General features: G+C 38.9%; 1 protein-coding gene across 1 annotated transcript; it reads right to left on the reverse strand.

The window, feature by feature from the left end:
• Positions 1-8416: 8416 nt before the first annotated feature.
• On the reverse strand, positions 8417-18770 carry CRIP1 (cysteine rich protein 1). The gene is made up of 5 exons (XM_032226831.1): positions 18731-18770; positions 17854-17884; positions 12384-12531; positions 11793-11850; positions 8417-9624 (listed from the first exon to the last, which is right to left on the reverse strand). The coding sequence occupies exons 1-5, from the start codon at positions 18768-18770 to the stop codon at positions 9584-9586; spliced, it is 318 nt and encodes a 105-aa protein (XP_032082722.1). The 3' UTR covers positions 8417-9583.
• Positions 18771-23704: the final 4934 nt, after the last annotated feature.

Consider the following 23704-nt stretch of genomic DNA (forward strand, 5'->3'; position numbering starts at 1 on the left):
ACCCAGTGTTGTGTTCCATTGGTTGCCAGCAGGATAGCTGCAGAGTCAGATGAGGAGGAGGTAGAGGAGCCCCTGGGCCAGCTTTGGAGCCTTTGGAAGCTTTGATAAGGAACAGCATCCCCCAGGTGGAGAGGCAGCTGTCTTCAGGGCCTGAGCTGAGTGAGGGGTGGAACAGACTGGGCCCATCCCAGATCCATGTATGGACAGAGAGGGAGGGGTTTCTAACTGCTTTATCCTAACTGAATTGCACCGGAATCTTCAGATCCTGCTTCCTTTGTCCTGCAATCCCTTTCTTTCAATAAAAGGTTCCTTTTTGAAAGGCTAATTGCTTCAAGAGTTGTACTTCTTGAATGAGAGGATGGGCAGGCCCTTACAAGGGATTTAGGAGTGGCCAGTTGTTGCACGACAAACATTAATTTCTAACGAATTCGGATTTCTTGATAAACCCAGGTTTGTTAGGACTAATTACATTTGATATTTTGTTCATCCCTATGAATAAAAGACTGTTACTGCCCTGTTTTAAAAAGGGGTTGTAAGTAAACATCTTATCACTACTTGCGAATGCTGGGTTCAGAACATCCAGGCTGTCAGCTCTCCAGCTGACAAACTCAGCATCTTAACCACTAAGCCATCATTGCTGCAGATGAGTTAAAATAGTAAGCTTGGAGTATTTTTTTTTTAAAAACTTTGATGGAGAAACATAAGGATCTAGAAAGTTGTGGTTTTATTTTGTCATTTTTATGAATGTATCACTTTACTTGGTGTTGGAAGGTGTATCACTCTTATTTGGTTTAGACCAGGGGTGTCAAACTGGATTTGAGGCCTGATCAGCATTGGGAGGAAGAGACAGGATGGATGCCTTCTGCAGCATCCTGCAGCCAAAATGAGGCACGGGGGATGAATGTGGGCCACCCTGCGCCCTGTTTTGGCTGCCAGAGGCTCTGCGGACTAGTCCTTTGCTATTTCCAGGCTGCCCCTATGGGCCAGATTTAAGCCCCACGCAGGCCGCATCCAGCCTTGAGTTTGACACCCCTGCTTTAGACTTGTTGATGTCTGAAATCTTTCAACTTTAATGAATTTTGATTGGCCAGGAAATACAGTTGATTTATAAAAGCCTGTTCTTTGACCACAAGAGGAAGCTAAAGAATAGAAGAGAAAATGAAGAACTATAGAAATCTTTAGAAAACCAAGCTATATTTGAAAGTGATTTAAATAAACAATTCACTTTACAAATTATGATCTAAAGGTGTTACAAAAGAGGAATAAATTACTTCAAGTAATTGGAAGAAGATGAGTATCCCAGAGATGCAATTATGTATAGAAAGCTACCAAACTTACTGTTGCTATTCCGCAAGTATTTGACAATGAAAAGGATTTAACTGAAATTTGGAATATAAATCTGAAACTAATAATGCGTAATCTAATAACAATTTAAATACAACATCTTCCAGTTCAATGGAAGAAAAGTTCTAAGTAAATCTACAATCCTCAGAACAAGTTTGGGACTACATGGATGCTAACAAGATTGAAATCTTCTGAGAAAAAAAAAGTTATATTTATTTGACAGATATTCCAAGAAGAAGATGGTTTATTCTATCAGGCAAAATTCGAGGTAGGGATTTAAAACTTAATGAGTTAACTGGAGTTAGGATAGATTTTTACCAGCTTGATATATGTAATTGAAAGAAAGTTCCAGTGTATGATTTTTTGTTTAGTGGGATTAAAAATGTTTTTTCTTATATATCATGATTGAGTAATTCCTAATGTATGTAAAAATATTATTGAAAGTGAATTTTAAAAGTATGTACTGTATGTTAACAGGAAGTTTAAAAATATGTATTAGAATTATTGACTTTAAAATTTGTTTTTAAATAAAATTTTAGTTTCAAAAGAGAGATAAAAAGTTGTGTCTTTAAAGGCGAAAAACTTTGTGATACATCATGTGATATCACATGACACAATCGAGGCTTTAAGGCTAAAGAATTTGAAATAGTATCGTGAATTTGTTAATATAAATAGTCTATAACATTAATAAATGTAAATAGAAATATATATTTTCTCCACAACAAAGATAAAAGTAGAAATGCCAAAAATTGACTCAAAGAAAAGAACACATCTAATTTTGTTTCCACTTGGAAACCACTTCTGGATTTTGTGCTTGAGATGGTAAAAAATTGAAACTTTAATTTGGATTTTGCTGATTAGATATGTTTTATGTTATGGAAATGGCTATATGTATTACTGTGTATAATCAAAAAAATAAGGCTGTAATGTTATTATTTTCTATTGTGATAAAAGAGTTGGAATTCTTCCATTCCTCACCATTCAATCAGACCTGAGAAGCTTCTTGGATGAGAAGTGAAACATTTTCAAGGAAACAACAACGAAAAGTCCAGTTGCCTTTTGAAAAAGCACCTTTGGGACAACCATGACTTGATGATTGAGAATCTCCTTAGAATCTAGACATACCTCCACATACCTGGTGGTTAATGCCACAGGGACCACTGGTAGGCTTTATAGATAGAGAGGTAGTGCAAAAGATTTTGGGGAAGCAAAATCAATATGTGACTGAGAGGCTTTCTAAAATAATTAAGACCATAGATTATATTCCTTTCTCCTCTTTCATGTGGTGAAACATGATACAACAAAGAGCCTGCAAACAATGTCAAGGAACTTTGCATGAAAAGCAAACAGATAAAAGCACAGATGCGTTTTCATCTGTATCCAATGGAAGATCAACATCCAATGAGGGAGTGAAGGACTCTGAAAGGAAAGTTTGTTCATTATTGTGCTTTGAAATTAATTGGCTCAAGGGATGGTGCCATCGAGAGAATTTGGATTACGTACATGAGGAGCTTCAGCAGGGGATACGCTACATTTTATAAGAATCAGGAAGAATGTGTTTGGAAAACAACTGGCAAAGTTCAGAGTGAGGAGATCATTTGAGACTTTGTGGTCTTCAGTCTATTTATTTTTCCATATCTACCAATCGAAAAGAATAAATTATCTTTGGAAATCCATTGCTAATCTGATTCATTTTAAAGTAATTTTCCCAATTTACTCCGTTCTCATTCTCCTTAACGTTGCATTGCAGGATTACAAATTACACTTATGGTTCACATTTCCCAAATTCCTTAAAGATCAAGTGTGAGAGGTTGTTTGAAATAGTTGCGTCCTAATTTTTCTTTTTGACATTACGTTTATCCTAGAAGCAAAAAAGCTATATCATTATAATATTATGATCGCAGTATATAGTGAACAATGGCTAATATTGTGAGGCTGTGAGGAGTTAATAAAATTGGGAAGACATCACTTTTATTCTTTGCTCAGTCACAGAATCTACATTGTCCCATGTGAGAAAGAAAACAGTTTCTTTAGGGTTAAAGACCACGCCTACCCAGGTTTCATGGCTCTCGGTGTTTTCTGTGGGAAATAGGTCTCTCTCTCTCTTCCTCTCATTTCTGTTTTTCTCTTTTTCCTCCCCTTTCTCTTCTTTCTTTTCTTTTCTTTCTTCCTTTCTTTCCTTCCCTTTCCCTCTCTTTCTTTCTCATTAAATATGATAGCAAATCCAAAATAAAGTTATTAATTTGGGACATTGCTTCGCTCCAATCTTTCATAGTGAACTCTAAGTTGATAGAAGCTGGTAAGATTGCACTAACAGCAATAGCACATATATTTTGATTTCTTTTGAATTTGACAATATACTACATATCCAAAAATTATAAATAATCTTATTTTCAGATGCATTTTTCCCATCTCTGTTATTTCCTTTAAAAAAAATCAGACCTGCTTCCAATTTGTGCCTTCTGGCAAACTGGTTTTCTTGGCAAGAGATCTAGTTTGCCATTGCTTTCCTCATGGGGCTGAGAAAGTTTCTTCTTCTTTCTCTTTCTTTCTTTCTTTCTTCTTTCTTTCTTTCTTTCTTTTCTTTCTTTTTCTTTCTTTCTCTTCCTTTCTTCCTCTTCCTTCCTCTCCCCATTCTCTCTCTAGTTTCCCTCTTTTCCCCTCTCATTCTCTCCTCCAGCTCTTTCATTTCTATCCCTTCTCTCTCTGATTTGTTTCCCTCTTTTCCTTCTTCTCTCCCTCCAGTCGCTTCATTTCTCTCTCCCCTACCCTTCTCTCTCTCTGATGTGTTTGTCCTCTTTTCACTCTCTCATTGTCTCCCTCCAGCTCTTCATTTCTCTTTTTTTCCCTTCCTCTTTTCTCACTCTCATCTTTTTCTTGCGCGCACACTCGCATGCAAGCAAACACTCTCCTGGGCTGGGATCATAGTCGGCGGGAACGCGACTCCTCTTCCAGCTGGGGTAGCAGCAGCAACCAGCACTGGATGCAGGGAGGAAGAGCTCCCGTTCTCCTGTGCAACGCAGGAGAGCCCTGCTGCTCCTCATTCCCCTCCTTCTGAGCTAACACGAAGGGGACCGCGCTGCACAGCAGCTACTCACCTCATTGTGCACCGGTCGGTAGCCGGAGGACGAGTCGCTGTCCCACCGCCGTGAGGGCCCAGGAGGGTATTTTGTTTGCACGGCGAGATAAGGAAAGGTGATGGTGAAAGCAAGAAATGACTGGAGCTCTTCCTGGCGCTGAGTTGTCTGTGAAGGACGTGGAATCGTAAATAGCAGCCGAGAGGCTCGTGCCTTCTCGGGGCAGAGAGGAGATCGTGCAACTGGGTCAGCAGGGAGCCGCAGGTCAAAGAGCTGCATTGCATACCGCTCTCAGGCCGCAGGTTGCCGACACCTGCTTTAGGGGGGACTGAGATGGGTTGGACAAACCTTTCTAGGCTCTGCCTTTATAACTCAATAGTTATAACCGGAGTTGCCCGGGTGCTTGTTTGTCTGACAGGGAGCCATTGGGAGGGCCCTTTCTTCCCCTACTCCCATGCCCACCATCCCTGCCCTCTCCCCTTCCCCTCTCCCATGCGTTCCTCTCCTCCCCACCTTCTATGATCCTGGCACTTTGCCCCAAATCCACAAGGGGCGCCTTCTGCAAGAGAAGGGAACATCAGGCGGTTCCCCATTATCACTCACTCTTCTTAACAGCCCAGGGATTCCAGAGTGATGCTGGAACACACAGACATTGAGGGAGGGAGGGAGGGAGGGAGGGAGACTTACCCTCACAGTATTGGAAGGAGCTTTTCTTCCCTCTACTCCTCTACTCCCTTGACCATTATCCATGCCCTCTCCCTTCCCCCACTCATGTGCTCCTCTTTCTTGCCATCTACGAAACTGTCACAAAGTCATCTGTGTAGCATGTTTGGTTAAATTGTTTGAGTCATACCAGAGTTATGCTGGAACACACACATACACACCCAAGGGTGTGTTTTTTCCCCAGAAAGTCATCTGTGTACCAAGTTTTTTAAATTGCTTAAGACGTTCCCGAGTTATGCTGGAACTCACACACGCACACCCCAATGGGTGTTAGAGGTGTCTTACCGCCACAATGTTTTTTTCCAGAGGGTAAGTCGTTGTCTACCAAGCTTGGTTGAAATTGCTTGAGGCATTCCAGAGTTATGGTTGAACGCACACACACTCATTACACAGATGAGTGTTAAGGGTGTCTTACCCCCACAGTATTTTTTTTCCAGAGTAAGTCATCTGTGTAGCAAGTTTGGTTTTAAAATTGTTTTGAGTCATACCAGAGTTATGCTGGAACACACACATACACACCCAAGGGTGTGTTTTTTTCCCCAGAAAGTCATCTGTGTACCAAGTTTTTTTTAATTGCTTAAGACGTTCCCGAGTTATGCTCCAACTCACACACGCACACCCCGATGGGTGTTAGAGGTGTCTTACCGCCACAATATTTTTTTCCAGAGGGTAAGTCGTTTGTCTACCAAGCTTGGTTGAATTGCTTGAGGCATTCCAGAGTTATGGTTGAACGCACACACACTCATTACACACACACACAGATGAGTGTTAAGGGTGTCTTACCCCCACAGTATTTTTTTCCAGAGTAAGTCATCTGTGTAGCAAGTTTGGTTAAAATTGATGGAGGTGTTCCAGAATTGTGTTGGAACACAGACACACCCAGGTGTATCTTACTCCCACAGTATTTATTTCCAGAGGGCAAGTCATCTGTTGTAGCAAGTTTGGTTAAAATTGATGGAGGTGTTCCAGAATTGTGTTGGAACAGAGACACACCCCAGGTGTATCTTACTCCCACAGTATTTATTCCAGAGGGCAAGTCATCTGTGTAGCAAGTTTGGTTAAAATTGCTGGAGGTGTTCCAGGAATTGTGTTGGAACACAGACACACCCCAGGTGTATCTTACTCCCACAGTATTTATTTCCAGAGGGCAAGTCATCTGTGTAGCAAGTTTTGGTTTAAATTGATGAGGTGTCCAGAATTGTGTTGGAACAGAGACACACCCCAGGTGTATCTTACTCCCACAGTATTTATTTCCAGAGGGCAAGTCATCTGTGTAGCAAGTTTGGTTAAAATTGATGGAGGTGTTCCAGAATTGTGTTGGAACACAGACACACCCCAGGTGTATCTTACTCCCACAGTATTTATTTCCAGCGGGCAAGTCATCTGTGTAGCAAGTTTGGTTGAAATTGCTCAAGGCGTTCCAGAGTTCTACTGGAACACACACCCACACCTGAGAGATGTCTTACCCACAGAGTATTTTTTTTCCAGAGGGTAAGTAATTTGTGTACCAAATTTGGTTGAAATTGCTTGAGTCGTTCCAGAGTTGAACAGGATGGATGGATGGTAGATAGATATAGATCGATATCATAGATACATACATACATACATACTCTTTTTTATTATATATACGTGTGTGTGTGTCTGTATAAAGACAGACTACCAAGAAGATAGAATAGATAAAAGATAAACTAGAGAAATAACAGTATTCTATACAGTAAGCATAAAGTATTTACTGTTAAATTATGTAAACAACTGCCTAATTATTTGTGTTATTTGCTTTAATTTGATCGTCTCAAAACGATTTTTCCCACACTGAGGTGATTTCAGTCTGTACATTTTAAAATGTACAAGGAGATGCCTGGCAGGTTGTGGTGCTGAAAAAACCCAGGCTTGTAGTCAGTAGTGAGGACAGAAAGCAGATGTAGGAATGCTCAGTAAAACAAGAGATATATTTCATACTTCTGTCATATTTGGTTAGCACTTATTTTTAATTTCCAGTTTAATACACAATATGAAGAGTTATAGTATAATGCCAAGCTGAGCATACAATGCTTATTTTTTTCTGTTGGACTCCAGAAAGCAGTTCTTGTGTGTTCTGGGTAAAATAAACCTGAATCAGAGTCTTGGTTCATTTCTCCTTGTTTTGATCTCAGGCCTGTTTACAGCTACAACATCTGTTCGAAGGCAATCAGTTTTCTGCATGTCTTTCCGTTCATTATCTATTTCTATCCACACCCAGTAGAGCAGATGCCTTTGTTTTGATGACTAAATGTTTTAGCAACTAGAACTTCCGCAAAATCTCTGAAAAAGCAACAGCCAACATTTTTTTTTTTGTTTAATGGTGTGTGTGGTTTTTGCTTGCAACAGGTCTTGCTATTGTGTGAATTTATTTCATTTGATCTATTTCTTGTCCTTAAACAGGAATTTGACTTTTTCTTTCAGTGAACAGACTAGCCGACTACCCTGTACACAGAGCATCCTTTTTTCATTCATTCTGGAGTAAATACTGTGAAAGGCTTTGTAGCTTTGTAGGGACACATAACTAAGGTGGAATACCAACAATAGCCCGAAATGGTAAAGATGAGGTCAGGAAAACTAAGGCTCAGAATGAACTAAACTTGCAACCAAATGTGAAATGTATATTTAAAACAGTTTTCTTTCAACATATAAAAAAAAAGTCAAGGAAACAATCAGTCCACTAATGAGGGAAGGAGGCAAGGAAGTAAAGGGCAAGTAGAAAGAGCATGGATCTTCTTAATTCATTCTTTGCATGTGTCTTCACGCAAAAAGATAATACAGGCCAATTTACAAAAACATAACCTAAAATACAGACTAGGAATACAAATTAAAGTAAGAAAATGGTAAGAGAACACCTGCCTACTCTAGAGGAGTTCAACCACTGACGAATTACATCCAGAGTTCTGTATAATTTGTATTAATTTGTTTTGCCTCTATTTTTAAAACATTGATGAATTTATTAAGCAATTAATACTTAGAGATGAAATTAGATGCACGTTTTATTTCAGTGAGCAAAGTAAATGTGTTAAAACCGTTATAAATGACTGCTTATCTTTCTTAAGAACACAAATGAAGATTTGTAGCAAATGGAGGTAAATCCAATTCCAAGATATTCAGTCAGTAAAAGAATTAAGAAAATACTTTATTCAAACCAGGGCAGAGATATCTGAAGCCAAAAGACTCAGGAAAACCAAATGCTAAAATTCCAATCAGAATGGCCTTCACTTGTTTTGTCTTTTGCATTATTTTACTAAGAATGGGGCGCATCTCTGTCACTGAATATTCTTGGTTGTTTAAATTAGAAAAACTGTACTGAATAGGAAATAATTGTTTCTTTAATTCAGCACAGTAGGTTCTCATCTTAACTGGAGCCAACTACTTTCATATAATCTGGTTTAACTTAAGTAAAATGAAAATGTCAGTAAATCTCATAATTGACGAATTGACATTTGGGCCATTTTGGATCCCATCGCTATGCCACACACTTTTCAGTTTCAATTAAAGTCAAACCCATATTAGCCTTACCAGAGGCCTAGACTTGCTAGTTTGCAGTATAGGCATGGAAAAATATATTGACAAAAGGAGCTAAAGATGCTAAGGAGAGTCAGGTAAACTTGTTTCTACTGCAATTGTACCCACTGTAAATATATAATATATATTGTACAGTAAATTAAACACCTTACTAATTCTGAGTAAAAATGAACAACCAGCCTCTCTCAGAATTCTTTTAACACAAATATATAGCAATGTTCTGCAGAATTATGTATTTGGTTTCTGATTGTACAATCAGCCAATTGCTCCCCGATGGATTTCAGTGGAATTGCAAATTTATAAATTCAAAATGCAAAGTTTCACTGGATGCAATAAATATTCATTTCCACCGTTATATGTTAGTTCACTAAAAATAATTCTGAAGACACTTTTGGATATCCTTTCTTAAAGAACATTAGTAAATACGGCATTTCCCAGGTGTTTATGTTCATTTTCTGATCATTGGTATCTGCAAGCCTCTTTTGATTTAAGATTTTATTTGTAAGTTAGAAAAATAAGAATAAAAGGAAAGATCTAAAACAGGCTTTGATTTTTTTAAAATTTCCACACTTTCCTATGATGCCCCCCAATGCTATTCTTTCCTAGTTTCCACATGATTATATTTCTCAACTTATGTTAAACAGGAAACCCTCCATTCAATTATCATCCCCCTCTCCCCTTTTGAAGTCTTCATTATATTCACTTCTAGTGAAAAAACACAGTGTGGTATTCTTATGAACTCCGCTGGAATCAGCCAAAATTCATCATTCCACTCCTAGAAGGAAAAGATAACATATAAGCAAAACCAAAAGAACAAGACTTAATCTACAATGCTACATGTAGCTCTCTAATCATGACGCTATTAATAGAAAAGTGGGACTCACCTAAGTTTATTTGAAAGTGTAGCTTTCAGCACCTCCACGCCCAAATCCTTTAAAAAAAAAAAACTAATGTAAGCATTAAAGATTTTAATGGCACTTCTCCATTTTTCAGTCCAAGACAAGTGCTTGTCCTTCATTTTGAGATAAGGTATTTGGAGACCTAAGGTTTCTGTGCTACCTGATGAACCAGAAAAAAAAAAATCAGAAAAAAATGCTAAATGCTAGCTAAGATCTTTTAGCTCTATGTTTCTTTCTTCTATACCGGGTCTGCCAAACCCGCGGCCTGCAGGCCAGATGTGTCACGCACTGGCTACGCCCATGCCCAGATTAGCCAAAGGGGGGGAAAGTTGTGATACATCATGTGATGATACCGTGACAACACAAGTTTGACACCCTGTTCTATACCGTTCAGATATAGAGGAAAAATATTTTTTTTGTTTTGGGTAGGAGTTATCTATAACTGCTCTCTTTCTGTAGTGATGACATAAGAATGTATTTAAATAGACTGACGCTTCCGGTTAAATAAGACTATAACATTTATAGTTTGGCAGCAAAAATGTAACAATATCCTTAACAAATGGAAGACTTCTATGACATTGTCTTAGTGAACATGCACTGAAGATAATCTGACACCTCACATTGGAAAAATCCTACTCTGCAGAAATTTGCCATACCTTTGGTAAAATTTCCTATTAGAAACATATAGAAACATGTTGGGGAATATTATTCCCCCAATCTGTTGTAAAACATGGATTGTTATCAAAACAAGCTTTCTGTTTGGCAAGCTTAATCCTAATCTAAGATGAATAGATACATCAGTGTTGTTAATATTTGTCTGTTTTTCAAGAACTTCAGCCAAGTAGTTGAAAAATATGTTTAGTATAGCAAGATTTCCAGCGTCATACCAAACCACAATTCACATTTTAACTGAACAGGGAAATAAGGGGGAAAATTACTGGGTCTTATAGGATTTGGTAGCGTTCCCTTTCCAAGGTCATTAAGGTGATTCCATTCTTAAGAAGAAAACAGACATACTAGAATTTTGTCCCTTCCAGCTAATCTCTCTGATTTTTCATCGCTCTTAAATCTCTTAAAAAGCCTTAAATATCAGAGGTAATTGGGCAAAGGGCGGGAATGCAAAAAGATTTGCAGATCTTTCACAGACTTCAGTTATGCTACTGACCCAGGGGGAATTAGAACAGCTGCTGGCCTAGTTTAATATTTTTTTTCCCATGGTTTAGAAAAGAAAAATTAAGAAGTTAAAAAATGGTGACCATGAAAACTGCCAGACAGGGCTTTTGAACTGCTAGAAAGCTGAAGCATTTTACAATACAACATAGGATTGCCCAGTATATAATTTTAATAGCTAGTTTTTACATAAAATCCCTTATATTTATTTATGCTATTTTTTATTTGGATTTATTTATGCTATTTTTTTAAATAGCAAAAGTATTCCATCTAACCAAGATTTTTTATATTTCAATCCTAATGCCGTACATAGAATTTCGGAATGAATCATCTCTCAGATATGTTACAGTGACAATGCTTCAAATGTTATGGTTGAGTTCTCAATTCAAAATTTGTTTAGAAAAACATTATGTAAGGAAACATTTGTTACAAAATATATGTAGAAAGCACATGAAATAATAACGTATGTTGTTAAGCAGACTTTAACAAAACATGGAAGTAAATGAGCCAATGGCATAGAACAAATGTACTGTTCTAAACTCATTGTAGAAATTTACTTGACTGGCCTTCTGATCCTTACTTCAGATGTGGCACACCAACAGTGAGCCCAAGGTGGCGCAGTGGTTAAAGCAGCACTGCAGGCTACTGCTAGACAGCGGTTCAAATCTCACCGGCCTCAGGGTTGACTCAGCCTTCCATCCTTCCGAGGTGGGTAAAAGAGGACCCAGATTGTTGGGGGCAACTATGCTGACTCTCTGTAAAACGCTTAGAGAGGGCTGAAAGCCCTATGAAGCGGTATATAAGTCTACTGCTATTGCTATTAGAATGATGCCAGATATAAATACTATGCATTTATAATTTTTATGTATTTATTTAATTTTATGGTGTCCATCTCATTATCATACAACTTTGGGTGGCTATCTATAATAGGTGTGTGTGTTGTGTGTGTGTGTGTGTGTGTGTGTGTGTGTAGGTAGGTAGATAGGTAGGTTAGGTAGGTAGGTAGTTTATAGAATAAACTTGCTCTTACCTTTGGGTCCAAACAATGCAGCATAGCAGGGGTAGTTGCAATAAGGTTTCCCCTCATGCTGAAGAAATAAGAGAAATATCTCAAGGCAACATAAACAAAATTATATATGATGGAAGTCTATTTAAATTTTTGTTCCATTACTTTCTCCTTCTGAGAACGGAGGCAGAGACAAAGTCTGTAGCTGCCAGTTTATTTCTCCCCAAAGTTAAGCAAGCAGGTACTAGGTACTTTGCAGTGGGAAACAGATTAACATTAAGAGCTATAGGCCTGCTTTTGCCCCCAAGTTCCTCTCACTTGGACAGACATCTCAAGTATGATATCTGTTGTCCAGCTTTTCTGCACAGATTTTTTTCCCCCCAAGCATCACTGGAGAACATGTCCATTTACAGAAGAACATATTCCCAAAAGTGGTATAGGAAAAGCCTATTGCAGCATTCTTTTTGTCCTTTATATGGTTTGATAGCTAAGATAAAACAGGTAAACATTGAAAAGAACAGGAAAACAGTTACTAAAAGAACTAAGCTATGAGACAGTACAAAACTGCTTCTTCAAGCCAAGAACATGCGTTGTCTTCATGTAGTCCCACTTTACCTCTGCATGGCCACCTGCACTTAAGGTCTTCTTGCATTTTTCACACTTCAAACATGGCCGGTGCCAATCTTCCCAAGGGAGGTGACTTTTTTCAGCTATGATAATATTGGGGGGCGGGGGAGAGGAAGGAGAGATATTACTGTGGCTACTTTATCAAACACAAAATATGCTTGCTTTTGAGCTGTTGCTTCTATCATTGCTTTATTATCTAGTCAGTGAATGCAGTCACCACCCCTTCTGCAGAACTGAACTTTTTTAAAAATCCTTTTTCTCATAGCCCCAATCTATCTTCTATTTCTGTAAATAATAAAACAAGTTATTTAGTGGCTAGCAAGATGATTGAGTATGTCCTGAAGATGGGGCATACTGAGTGGGAGTTGTCTGGAAAGAATGAGTTAATAATAATCAAAACCTCAGCTGGATGTTAATAGTGAGTAGGTAAAGAAAAAAATTATAGTTTGGTGCTAGTTGGGAAATACTTTTGACTACTATAGGAAGATGAATCTGAACGTAAGGCCTACTGGTGAAACTCAAAAAATTAGAATATCGTGCAAAAGTTCATTTATTTCAGTAATGCAACTTAAAAGGTGAACTAATATATGAGGATAAGACTCATACATGCAAAGCAAGATAGTTCAAGCTGTGATTTGTCATAATTGTGATGATTATGGCTTACAGCTCATGAAACCCCAAATCCACCATCTCAGAAAATTAGAGTATTACATACAATCAATAAAACAAGGATTGGATATAGAACAATATATGACCTCTGAAAAATATTAAGCATGCATATGTACTCAGTACTTGGTTTGGGCCCCTTTTGCAGCAATTACTGTCTCAATGCTGCGTGGCATGGAAGCTATCATCCTGTGGCACTGCTGAGGTGTTATGGAAGACCTGGATGCTTCAATAGCGGCCTTCAGCTCTTCTGCATTGTTCGGTCTCATGTCTCTCATCTTTTTCTTGGCAATGTCCCATAGATTCTCTATGGGGTTCAGGTCAGGCAGAGTTTCCTGGCCAATCAAGCACAATAATCCAACTGTCATTGAACCAGGTTTTGGTGCTTTTGGCAGTGTGGGCAGCTGGAAATGAAGTCAGCATCCCCATAAATCTTGTCTGCAAAAGGAAGCATGAAGTGCTCCAAATCTCCTGGTAGACGGCTGCATTGACCCTGGTCTTAATGAAGCACAGTGGTCCAAAGTCCTCTTTTCTGATGAGAGCAACTTTTGCCAAAAGCACCAAAAACTGGTTCCGTGGGATTACTGTGCTTGATTGGCCTCTCCATTCTTTCTCCATACTCTGGGTCCTTGGTTTCCAAATGAAATGCAAAGTTGCTCTCCTCAGAAAAGAGGACTTTGGACCACTTCATACTTTATACTTTTCAGAGGTCCTATATTGCTCTATGTACAATTGTTGTTTTATTGATGCATGTAATATTCTAATTTTCTGAGATGGTGGATTTGGGGTTTTTCATGAGCTGTAAGCCATAATTCATCACAATTATGACAAATCACAGCTTGAACTATCATGCTTTGCATGTAATGAGTCTTATCTATATATTAGTTTCACCCTTTAAGTTGCATTACTGAAATAAATGAACTTTTGCACGATATTCTAATTTTTCGAGTTTCACCTATATAATCATAGAAGGACCATGCTCCAGAAAGAAAAGACATTCTGAGATGGCTTGACCTTTAGAAGTGTTTGGAGAAGAAAAAAATATATGACATGAAAAAGGGAGCAAGGTCAGAGAACAGATCACTTAACAGGTTATTTTCTGGAAGGTGCAACATCAATGGATGACCAATTTATATATTTTGTGTGAAGGAAATTCTGGAAGTGCTTAAACCATTCCATGTAGAAAAAAACACTTTGGTTAGATTCTTCGAACAGAGTCTTTTAAAAATCTGTGTATAATTCAGTTCTTCTTTTATTGCAGTAACATGACAACAGTTGCCATAGAGAAAATTGCTGGGTAAGACAAGGAAATGACTAAGTTGTTTATCTCAATTTTATCCAAGACTCTCCCAGTAATAAAAACAAAACAAAGGTAAAGCAAAACCTAGATTTTAAAAATAATAAATACCCCCCAAATTACTGCAGGAGAATCCCTGCTGGAATCTTGTATTTTAAAAGAGATTTAAACAAGGGTGGGGGTGAGAAAGGGAAGGGAATGATACTGGTTTTTGAATTTTGAATGATTTAAGGATCATTTGAACAGTGGGAAAATGTCTCCTTTGGTTTTTTCTGCAAATGCCTCAGGATTACAACCACTTTCTAGGATTCAAATATTCTCATTGCTTGAATATTAAGATAACTTTTTATTTCTAAACTATACATACTATTGTGTGGACTAGACTGTTAATCTACTTCCATACTGTGGATGGAAGATTCTGAAAGCTGCCAAAGCATTGTTTATCTATTCCAAGCTAGTTTAAGACATGAACAACAACTTTGCTCTGAACAATGAAAAACATTTATATGTACTTTCACAGATTTCTAAAATATGCTTTCATAGGTGTCTGAACAGTTGTTTGACAGGCATTCATTTTCCTACGTATTTAAAATATTGAGAACTGATCATAGAATCATAGCACTGGAAGAAACCTTGGAAGACTTCTACTCCAACTTCTACTCTTCCAAAGCAAGAGACCTTATTCCATCCTGGACAAATGACTGCCCAATATTTTCTTGAACAGAGGTCCCAAATCCTCGGACAGTGGACAGGGCCGTTGCCTGTTGGTAACTGGACTGCTGAAACAGCAGGCGAGCACACAAAGCTTCATTTGCGTATGCACAGGATTTAGGTTGCACGTGTGAAACCATTCTCTCCTTCTACCACTGAAGCTGCTGCCACCCAGGTCCGTGGAATCAAAAAGGTTGGGAGGGGCTCTGTTCTTGAAGACTTCCAGCAATGGCACACCCACAGCTCTGGAAGGTAAACTCTTTCATAGATTATTTGTTCTTACTGTCAGGACATTTCTCTTTTCGTTCCATATATATATAGTATGTATGCTTTCAATTGAATCTGCACTGTACAGCAGACAGCTTAACACGGTAACATGAGCCCAGTTCAGCAAAATACTTTTGGATCATAATGGTACACTAGCACAACCATTTGATGATCCAAATAACAGTAATATTTATATAGCCTTGAATGTCTGGAGGAAAGAATTAGATTATTTTTGTAGATTATTAATAATTAGATATTACTTTTCTTACATATGGGTACTTCTGCATTTTATCATACTGCAGATCTGTTTAAATTTTCTTACAAAGATTAAACAAAATACTTAACAATAAAAATGTCCAGCTTTTTCCATTGTGACAAGGGTGGTCTTTAAGACTTTCTATGCCTAGTATTTTAAAAGAAAACAATTAGGTAGTATGGAATGAACTAGGTCAGCTCAGGAAGGCACTGCAGCCATTAGTCATGGCCTTACAATGTCCAGGGAGAATTGCCCATTCTATGTTTGCTATTAACTTCATTTGGGAACCCTTTGGGTTAATTTTAAGCATTTTATTTACTTTATTTATCTTCTTCAGTTGCATGTATTCCTCTCACTAATTATGTTTACATATTTTTATAACAAGAATTGTATTGCTGAATGTTTACTTAAGATAAACATAACATATAACTAAGAGGTTGAAATCAAAGCTATTGTGGACAAAGGTAGCATTAGTTTACTGTTCTATGACAGCAAATAAGTTTGAACAGCTATTACTCATTTCTGTTCAAAAGGCCCCATTATGTGCAAAGGAAAACAAACAGCAACTTTCCTAAGAAGTGCTGTGGCAGAAGATAGACAGACAGACAGACAATATTTTATGGGCTTTGACATATTCAAAGCTAACTCTCTTATGTTCTAAAACTGTACTTGGCACTAAAGAAATACACCAGGATAAAATCTCAAGGTTCCTCATATCATATTAAATTGTATCCACCAATTTGATATTGCAATGTCTTCCAAGATGCATGCTGTAGCTCTGAATAATGTACAGTAAAAACATGTTGCAACAAACTCATGGATTCCCTCACATAACACCCATGAAATATTGCCATGGACCTGTACAAACTTGATGCGTTTGCTTGGCTTGGACAGCATGCTAAGGCTAAGTAAGATTTGTAAATAATTTACAATCTAGTGTGTACAGATTGCACTTAACTCTGAAGTATAATCTACGAACAATAAAAATCTAGATTAATACAGTGTCAAGCCATATATCATAAATATCACAGATTTGCCTAAGGCATGAACTGAGCCCACACACATATACACTTTTCAATTTGAAAGCTGGAGAAATTATTTACCTTGATCTTTTTATATTTCTGGTTTGCCTAATTTACAGTATTGCATTGTGTATGTAAACTAATTAAGTAATTAATTCTTGGTGTTAGAACAGTGTTCTCAACCTTGGCTGTGCTGGCTGGGGGATTCTGGGAGTTGAAGTCCCCAGGACTTAAAGTCGCCAAGGTTGAGAAACACTGGTTTAGAATCTAGGATATTCCATCTATTATGAAATCTACAAGATTCACTTCCTATTCTATATTGTTGGCATGAAAAGTCTCTGAACTTTAATATTATATCCCTGTTAAATACTTGTTTCTCCCTTCTCCTACTGGTAAAAATTAAAGACACTAGGAATTTATAATTCAGGTGATAGCAATTGGCAACTAGCATTTCTTATTTCTTGTCTTTTTGTCTTTCTCAGGCCTAACTTTCCTGCACATAGGTTCCACAAGTATATGTTCTCCAAGAGATGTCTCCGAGAACAGTTGATTGTGCTATTTTAATATTGTTTCTTATTGGCTTCAAGCAAATTTTATATCATTTAGCCACTCTATCAGAAATACTGGAAAATATATTTATAAAGTGATAGTCAAGCATTAACCACGATATACTTCATTTTTTTATAATGATAACAGGTATATAGCTCCAACTGGACTTTAGATCCAATCAAAGGCACTTTCCAACCCTCAAATATGGCTTTTTTAGATAGCCTGAAATTTATTTTTATAACCCTCTACGATATCCCAAAGTCTGGCACTTTTCACATTAATTGAGACAACAACTCTCATGATGCTCAGCCAGCAAGACAACACTGAGACTTCTTTTAGGTCTTTTAGGAGAATCTAGAAACACACAAAGCAGTTTAAATAAATTGAGTACCATTCTCTTACTCCACACTTCCTCTCTCCTCCTGCAACAGGCTATAATCTCCACCCCTCCCATTTTTTTCATTTGACACTCTCGTTTCCGCTTTAAGGTATGAGAAGCTTTATATTAAAATATATTTTATCTTTATACTGTTTCCATTTTCTATTAAAATATTAAGAGATTCCACAATGGTCTGAGAATCAGTGTCTCCACTAAATACCGTAATTGAGAGTCAAGCTGAAACTAAATTAATCAAGTAAAAATAGCAAACGGAAAATATTTTACCCAAATTTCCTCAAGCCTCCAAATACCCAGACCGAATCCACATATCAAAGGATAGGTCTACAAACACAATTAGAGTTAATTAAATTAGGTCTCCCAACACAACTGTATATTCCCAAGAATAAACATCATAGATATGCCTACACACACACACACACCCTCAAGTGTCACCCTAGAATCAGCACTTCCACACCCAGGACAAGCTCCCTATTAGACTGGGTTGCTGTGCCCCATTTCTCTGGACTTCCCCTAAAGGCAAAACGGTTGCTTTTAGGAATAAATATTTCTTCTTTCCTCACAGCTGTCTGGATCTCATTTTTATTTATTCTTGTGCAACCTCCGCTGGAGTTGGAATACCAAATTATCATTCTAAGAAAGGAAAGACACTTTTTAAAGTTCTAGAAGTGCAAAGTATGGAATCTAGGACTGGTATACTAAAATCGTTTAGTGGCGCGTGCAAATGTGTGAGACAATAATTCTCAATGCACTGAGATGCACCAAAAAGTTAGGATCAGATTACAACAACAACACAAACTATAGAGAAATCGAGAAAAACATAGTAGAAGTTGAAGCCGGTGCCCTTTTCTAATCGAAATTGCGTCTCCCAAGTTCTCTATGCTGTACAGAAGACCTCGAGCTCAGATACTACAGCGAGCTCCCAGGATCTGGGGCGCTCTTCTAGCGCGCCCAAATTCTCTCTACTTCGAGATTAGCCATTACCAGCCCCGAGAATCTCTGTTCTGAATCAGCCTTGATTCACACGCAACGCCTGCTGCGGGGAAGACCTTATATTTTAGTCTCTCAGATGCTTTTCGGAATTGGTTCCGATAGTTGGTCCCTTCTTTGCTTGCTCCATCCCGGCTGCATCTGTCCTGAAGTGAGGAAGGGGCAGTAGTTCTCCCTTACCGAAATAGACCTCCTTCTGACAACTAGGACACTTGGGCATGGCGTCGGCGAAGGCTCAATCGATCCGCAGTGCAACGAGGCAGCAAGTGAGGCTTCCGGCAGAAAATATCTCGCTTTATCGCCTCCGGCCACGCCCGCGAGGGCAGTAGAACTGGAAGGGAGGACCGCGCTTTCGGAGCAGCAGCAGTCTGCAGTTTTAGGCGCGACCGTCAAGATTAGGCCCGGGAGGGTAGATGGCATGGTGGAGATGCTTTAGGAAAGAAAGGCCTTCTAAAGCGGAGGGAAGGAAAGTTCTTGGAAAACAGCAGAAGCTTTCAAAGGATCGTAGCTTCAATTCAGTTGCAGTTAGGAACTTTTAAAAGAATACATTTGAAAGAGAATTAAATGGATCAAACTATTGCTTAGTTATATCATAATTGTTAGAAGTTTATTATTATAATTGTTTTCCCAAGGAAATTCTTTTTAAATCAAAGAATACAAAAATTGCAAGGGATCTTGAACATCTAGTCAAACCTGCTCAGTAAAGAAATCTACTACAACAGCATAGTAAGCAAAATGTGTATCCTCTAGGAAATATTTGCAGTGAAGGAGATTCCACCACTTTTTGAAATACTGAACTGCACTTAGTATTTTTTCTAATATAAAATCAAAATCTTTTTTTCTTGTATTTTATCTAACACTTCCTGATTGATTGATTGATTGATTGGCTGTTTCAACCTGCCAACTCTGGCATACAATGTCCAATATCCAACTAGATTTAAAGCAATACAAATCAAATTTAAATACAAAAGCTAATATTGAATAGCATAAATCAATAGCAATAGCAGTTAGCTTATATACCGCTTCATAGGGCTTTCAGCCCTCTCTAAGCGGTTTACAGAGTCAGCATATGCCCCCAACAACAATCCGGGTCCTCATTTTACCCACCTTGGAAGGATGGAAGGCTGAGTCAACCCTGAGCCGGTGAGATTTGAACAGCCGAACTGCAGAACTGCAGTCAGCTGAAGTAGCCTGCAGTGCTGCATTTAACCACTGCGCCACCTGGCCTATACGCCTATGTCAAACAACATATTCAACAGAATTCACTAATTTTCTGAAGATTAGAAGGACGAGGCTATTCAAATATTGTGGGAAATACTATTTCATATCAGGTGAGCAGCAGCTGAGTAACCAGACTTCCATGGTCCCTGAAGATGGCAGGGACCTGACTGAGGTGAAGCTGCCCTACTAGAACTTTTTTAAATGGTAGATGTTACTGAGATACTGCAGACACCCAGACACTGAACTATATAGGATTTTAAAGGTGACAATTGGCATATTGAACTGCACTGAAAAACCAATATAGCTCTTGGAACAAAGTTTTTACATGAATGCACTTAAGCTGCTGCTTTCTGGATGCTCTATTTGTTTTTTGAAAAGATTTATCGTATTTTTTCAGACTATAAGACGCACTTAAATTTACAGGAGGAAAACAAGAAGAAAATAGTTTTTGGCCTCCGCCATCGCCGATCCCCAGAAGCCCTCTGCAGTGCTCCGCACATCCCATTTTAGGGTTCTCAAGACTTCTGCACATCGTGTTTTTGCCCTCCCAGGCCCCCAGAAGCACTCCGCAGTGCTTCGCCTGGCCCGTTTCTCCAAAAACAGGACTATTTTTTGCCAAAACTGTTTTTGTGCTCCCAAGCCCTCAGTATGTCGTTGTTTTCACCCTCCCAGGCTCCCAGAAGCACTCTGCAATGTTTCCACATGGCCCATTTTTTGGCTTGCAGTAGTGCTTCTGGGGGCTGGAGAGGGCAGAAATGTGACGTGCGGAGGGCTTGGGAGCCCAAAAATGGGCGCATTTTTTGGCAAAAATTGGATGTGCAAAGCACTGCAGAGTGCTTTTGGGGGGCCTGAGAGAGTGAAAACGTGACATGGGAGGGTTTGGGAAGCCAAAAATGACTTGTATTCCAGTCTATAAGACTCACCTATATTTTCACCCACTTTGGGGCTGGGGCAAGGTGCCTCTTATACTCCGAAACATATGGTACATGTTTCTCCAACTTGGAGACATAACTCTCAGTGGCCCAAAACCAATAATAAAAATTAGAATGCAACTGTTGTCTCCCCTATCGGGTCTGAGCCTGGTGCCGAAGCCAATGATGGACGCCAGACACGAGGTGCAGGTTTCTGATTGCTTTTTATGGAGTACTCCAAGGGAAAAGAGCTCCTGGCCAAAAAGCCAAGAACCCAGAACAAAGGATTAAGAAGCTTTATACATTTTCACTAAAGGAGAAGGCGGGACAAGGTGAAATAATAAGAAATATCCCTCTAATAAAGATTTAGCAATAATTCTATAATTTGTTTCTATTGGTCTATAGCCTGTCCCATTTCTAAGCCTATGCTAATTAATGCTCCAGGAGTTATCTAATAGACATTTCATTTGCTGCAGACCATCTCCATTGCTAACTTTTGGCTAAGGTGTGCAAGTTGTCTAATCCTTGTTATTTTATCAACTTTCTAACTACCCATAATTGCTACAAGCTTTACGCATGCATACTTCCTGTTGATAAGCATTCTTTGTTCTTGCCACACACACACACCCTCCCCACTTACAGTCTTCCTGATTTACTTTCAAGTGTGTGCCATGACCTTGCTTTAGCAGCCAGCCCATCACAACAATACCACAAATAAGAAGCCCGGCACCCAATCCAATTGCAGCACATTCATCGAGCTATATAGTCTTGTAATATGTCTTGCTATATTACAATAGGGGGCGGGGGGAGCCAGCTCTTAATGAAGGTCAAGTTGGTGGGGCCTGCTGGATCTCAAGGGGAAGGGTATTCCATAGAGCTGGAATGCTATAGAAAAGACCTTCCTAGGTCTCAAAGTGGCAACATTTAATGGAAGGGGCCTGGAACATGCTCTTTTTATCCGATCGTGAGATGAACAGATAACTATAATGTGTTTTAATAGTTCAAAGTCTTTTACATGAGCTAAGGTATGAGCAACAGCGAGTAATGTGCGAGTAATTGTACATTTGTGTTGTTACAAAAAAGGCAAAAATATTGGGCTTTCTGTCTGGATGGTCTCTTGTGACGAGCCGATGGACAGAGAATGGAAGCAGTTAGTTTCCTCCCATATTTGGGCATACTGGGGTTGTAAAATCTAAATAGATACCTTTCACCCTGGCTGGCTGATAAGGAGTCGAGCTCTGTGGCTCAATGGTTAAGACATCTGCCTAAGATGTAATACAGCACAGGTTCGAATCCCAGTAAGGGTATGGCTAGCTGACGAGAGCTAAATAGCTTGAAATAGATCTATACTAGTCTCCCTTTATTTATTTACCAGCACAAATACAACACAAAATGTAACAAAGGCAACAGTAAAAATATTGGGTTTCTGTCTGGATGGTCTCTTGTGACGGCCGATGGACAGAGAATGGAAGTAGTGAACTTCCTCCCATATTTGGGCATACCGGGGGTTGTAACTCTAAAATATACTACATAATACAGACATACATACATACCTAATTACATACATACATACATACATACATGTCTCCATGGATGCAATTGTGCAAGCATTTTTTTTCCTCTTTAAAGAATTTTTGGATTTCCTCCATCAAACCTTTAAGACTGAAAGAGTTAGAGTTGAACTATATTGTCAATCGCCATACTGTTCGATTGATAGGCAATTATGGACTATTATGGAGTATTCGGCGACTTCAGCTGGTCCAGAATGCAGCTGCGCGAGCGATAGTGGGTGCACCCTGTTCACCACGAACACCTATCCTCCGCAAGCTGCACTGGCTGCCTGTTGATCTCCGGGTGCGCTTCAAGGTGCTAGTTGTCACCTACAAAGCCCTTCATGGTATTGGATCTGGGTACTTGAGAGACCGCCTACTGCCAATACCTCCACTAGGCCAATAAGATCCCATAGATTAGGCCTCCTCCGAATTCCATCAGCTGGTCAATGTCGACGGCAACTACCCGGAGGAGAGCCTTCTCGGTGGCTGCTCCGACCCTCTGGAACGAACTCCCCGTGGAGATTTGTACCCTCACCACCCTCCAGACCTTCCGCGTAGCCCTTAAAACCTGGCTGTCCTGACAGGCCTGGGGCCTAAAGACTTCAACCCCACCCGAATAGTATGACTGTTGCACTTTTTAATGATGTATTATCTTCATGTATGTAACTGTTTGTCCTTCCCTCCCCCTGACTTGTGAGCGCCCTGAGTCCCTCAGGGAAAAGGGCGGCATACAAATAAAGTAAATCCAAATCCAAATCCATAATTTTGATTATATCCTCCTTAGAAAGAATATGCTACTGTATGGTTAAGAAAAAGATCAAACTTCATTCCATGGAAACCCAACACAGTTCATAGGAGGGTTTCTTTCTACGAGGGCTTCTTGGGTCAACAGTGACTATCAGTTATCAAAAATGTAGGTAGAAAAATAAGCAGGCAGTAGGCAATTACAAAAAGGGAAGCCAACTTTCTGAATTCTGTTCTTTGCATTTAGTGACTTATAAACTAATGTTCTGAAAACCTGACCTAAATTACTATATATTTTAAATAGCTGTAAAGCTATGCTGAAAAAGTTGTTCTCAAGGTATTGTGATAAATTCAATAAAAAGAAGGGAATTCTTGATGAACTTAAGGAGAAATGAGAGTATTCGATAGTAAATGGACAAATAAAATTATCAATCAAAGAGAATATTGCACCTCAGGGTTGAAATGAGATGTTCTCTCTTACTCTTTCTCTTCCTCTCTTCTCTCTTTGTCTCTCTCATCCTCTTCTTTTTTGTCTCTCTTCTCTTTCTCCCCTTTCCCATTCTTCCATCACTTTCTCTCTCCTTCTCTCTCTCATTGTCTCTTTCTGTCTCTCTCACCCTCTTTCTCTTTGTCTCTCTTCCTCTACCCTTCTTTCCCACTCTTCTGTCACTTTCTCTCTCCTTCTCTGTCTCTTTCTGTTTCTCTTCCTCTTTTTTCTTCCTCTC

The sequence above is a fragment of the Thamnophis elegans genome, chromosome 11 (assembly GCF_009769535.1).
Source record: "Thamnophis elegans isolate rThaEle1 chromosome 11, rThaEle1.pri, whole genome shotgun sequence".
Classification (NCBI taxonomy): domain Eukaryota; kingdom Metazoa; phylum Chordata; class Lepidosauria; order Squamata; family Colubridae; genus Thamnophis; species Thamnophis elegans.